Source organism: Diuraphis noxia, unplaced genomic scaffold (genome assembly GCF_037042655.1).
Source record: "Diuraphis noxia isolate RWA-SAM2 unplaced genomic scaffold, SU_Dnox_SAM2 contig0003, whole genome shotgun sequence".
Classification (NCBI taxonomy): Eukaryota; Metazoa; Arthropoda; class Insecta; order Hemiptera; family Aphididae; genus Diuraphis; species Diuraphis noxia.
In genome coordinates, this window is record NW_028301713.1 from 58,811,744 (window position 1) to 58,814,838 (window position 3,095).

A 3,095-nucleotide genomic window follows, 5' to 3' on the forward strand; every position below is an offset into this window, starting at 1 on the left:
TTATTGGTGGTAAGTTTTCTTAAAAAAGTAACATTAATAGTTCCAAATTTAACCATGATTTATCTGACCAATATAAAACACATATAAATAATGGAAAGTATGCCTAAATAAATATATAATATATTTGTCTGTGGAATCAAAACACATATAACTACATTACCTGCCTGTGTATACTTTATTTAATGTAAAACACATAACTAGATATATAATATATATCTACATTTAACATTTAGCTATATATATTATATTAAATATTATTTACTCGTTTTCAAACAATTATAGTTTAAAATAAATTTATCAAGTGAACGACTTGAAGTCGATAAGACAATAACACTATTATTTAGATACAATTATCAGATGCCAAATAGGTATCTATAACCAATATTATTTTCCATAAAACGAATCAAAAACGCTCCAGGATTATTTTTTTAAGTTTAAGTTGGCGTAACTATTCTCATATTAGTATATTACCGACAATATTAACAGTTTATTTAAGGTTTTAACCATAATTATTAACGGATATTAAAATCGATAAACATAATTTACGATTGTAATATATATATAGTTTTAATGATACAGGTGGCAGGTCTATGCGTAAAAAATGAATGATTCTTATTTTAAAAATACGCCATATTTATTTTTCACGAAATTTCTTAATGACGTTGTTACAGCATGTACATATGACCTTGATATGGTGACGTTTCAGATGTTGCATGTACACCATAAAACAAAACGGAAAACATGTGCCAAACTGGCCCAAATTTTCAGCTGAAATATTTCTACTCGACTTTACTTTTGGTCTACCTTTATACCCACAATTTATGCACAGGCAATTAGTTCCTTCCGCCGAGTCTATATAATTCCAAATTGTTGTGAATATTGCTGGATCTGCCTTGGATATCTAATTTACATAAAACAATTATGTGTTGTGATTTATTACAGTAGGTACTTATTGGTTTTAGAGTATTACTTTACATGGATATTGATTTTATTCAAGTCTCAAAATGACAAAATAAAGGCCTTAGGAAAATATTGTCAACAATTTTAAAGGGGGGGTGGAGTGGCCGAGCGGACTAAGGCGTCTGTTGCGACGCACGCAGTCGCCGGTTCGAATCTCGGTCACGGGCGGCATCGCTCTTTGGGCATTTCGCGATGTCTGGAGAGAGAGGCCGCCGCCCCCAAACCGGGCATGGCAGAAACTTACGGGTGCCCATTCAAAATTCTGCCAAAAAAAACCCAAGTGTTAAAAACTTAAAGTACCTACCTTCCCTTACAGTTAAAGGCTAATGACCTCAGTTGTCGAAGCCTTAACCCTAATAAAAAAAAAAAAAAAAATTTAAAGGGAATAAGTATAAAAGTGTAAGTATACAGAACATTTCAGGAAAATGGTTTATTTTGTAGATTTGAGATTTCAAAATGCTAATGATTAAATATTGTTTCATATTTGCCTCGTATTTGGACGTTCAGCTAATCTATAAATTTATTTTTTCCTTATAATAACAATAACTTAACCAAAAATAATATTATTACATTATCGTAAGGTTATAAACAATAAATAATTCCCTTTATAATTTTGTATTGTATGTAAAGACCAACTAAAAACTAAACAAAAACTAATTTTGTATTGGCACATAATATGCATAATATAACCATTGCAATATTACATGAATATTTATGTTTTTAAAAACATACATATAAACCTCATTAATTAATATCTACTTCTTCAAAATTATAGAAGACAACTTAATAGTTTTAATATCATTTAAAAGAATGTATAATTTATTATTTTTTATACTTACACGCATTAACGCTTATATGTTTATGAAACATCGAGCATAGTAGAAACTCATAAGTCATAACGGTAACTATTTTTAGAAAATTTTACTAAAATTATTTAGAGTTTAAAATTCAATTGATAAAAAGTGTTTATTGATTTAATTTGTTTATTTGAATATGGTGAATAATTTGAGAAAAATACAGAAATACTTGGAGAACGAAACAGAGACATTTTATAGGTCTTCGTTTTATGAATGTATATTTTGATCATTTAAATAACAAATATAATGGTTGAATATTTTATTTTCAATTTGAAAAATATATGACTATTTACTTTAATATTATAGGCATTACTGATTAATATTTATTCTGGTTTGACAGTCTTATATATTGTATATAGATTTTGTAAAAATATGTATACTTCTTGATGTATTTTTCTTTTCTTTTGTAGATCATATTATATATTCTCATTATTCTCATTATATTAATTTATTTCATAGTCTATTATTTTAACATATCATATTAGTATACGCTTTGTTATATTATATATTATTACATTTTATAACTACAATAACTCCCTCTTTTCATCACAAGCCTAGCTTAAAGGAGAGAGGTTAATCGAATCTGTTATATGTATTTGTCAATTTGTTGAATGATAATAAAAATAAAAAATAAAATAATATATAAATCAATTTAAAAAATATGCACATTAATCAGAAACAAGATAATAATTGAAATTGTCATACCTAATATAGTATATTTTTTTTGCTTATTGTAAATATATATACACATTTAAATCCTATAACTTATTTGCTTTGTTGATATAACAAGAAAGAAATTGTAAAGTAAGTATGCTATAAAATGGGACGTGTGATATTGTATCAATGTAATTTTACTTCAAAATATCTACCTTGATATTTCTGTGTTTAGAACGAATGTGTTCAATAAATGTACCATACTCGATCGAGTCATTGGAAGTACTAGTAATTAATTTGGAGCAAAACAGACACTCAGCAACAACCTCATACATTGCAATAAACAGATGCAAAATATTTTTACTCTTGATGACTGATGTAATAATTTACGTTCACTTAAATGAATTCAGAATTGAATGATTAATTACTATAGTAACTAAATCAATAAAATCACCCGTCAAACAACTCACACCTATAATACTACTATATAACTACATATAATCTGCAATGCTTATATACATATTATACAAGATACCTCTTAAAAATGGCAAAATTGTTGCAAAATCGAAATACTTCGTTTGTCGGCAAATTTGTGTTTTATTGAATAATTTTAATCTCATCAAA

The 3,095-nt window shown here is 26.8% G+C and overlaps 1 protein-coding gene across 1 annotated transcript; it reads right to left on the minus strand.

The window, feature by feature from the left end:
• Positions 1–634: 634 nt before the first annotated feature.
• Positions 635–2,806, minus strand: LOC149057596 (uncharacterized). Its single transcript, XM_089222161.1, has 2 exons — positions 2,687–2,806; positions 635–901 (listed from the first exon to the last, which is right to left on the minus strand). Exons 1-2 carry the CDS (start codon positions 2,804–2,806, stop codon positions 635–637), a joined length of 387 nt encoding a protein of 128 aa, XP_089078287.1.
• Positions 2,807–3,095: the final 289 nt, after the last annotated feature.

Excerpts from the sequence above, each read along its gene's own strand:
- LOC149057596 (XM_089222161.1), bottom strand. The coding sequence starts at position 2,806 with ATGTATGAGGTTGTTGCTGAGTGTCTGTTTTGCTCCAAATTAATTACT. Across the intron at positions 902-2,686 it reads CTAAACACAGAAATATCAAG|ATATCCAAGGCAGATCCAGC; the intron begins GTAGATATTTTG and ends TATGTAAATTAG.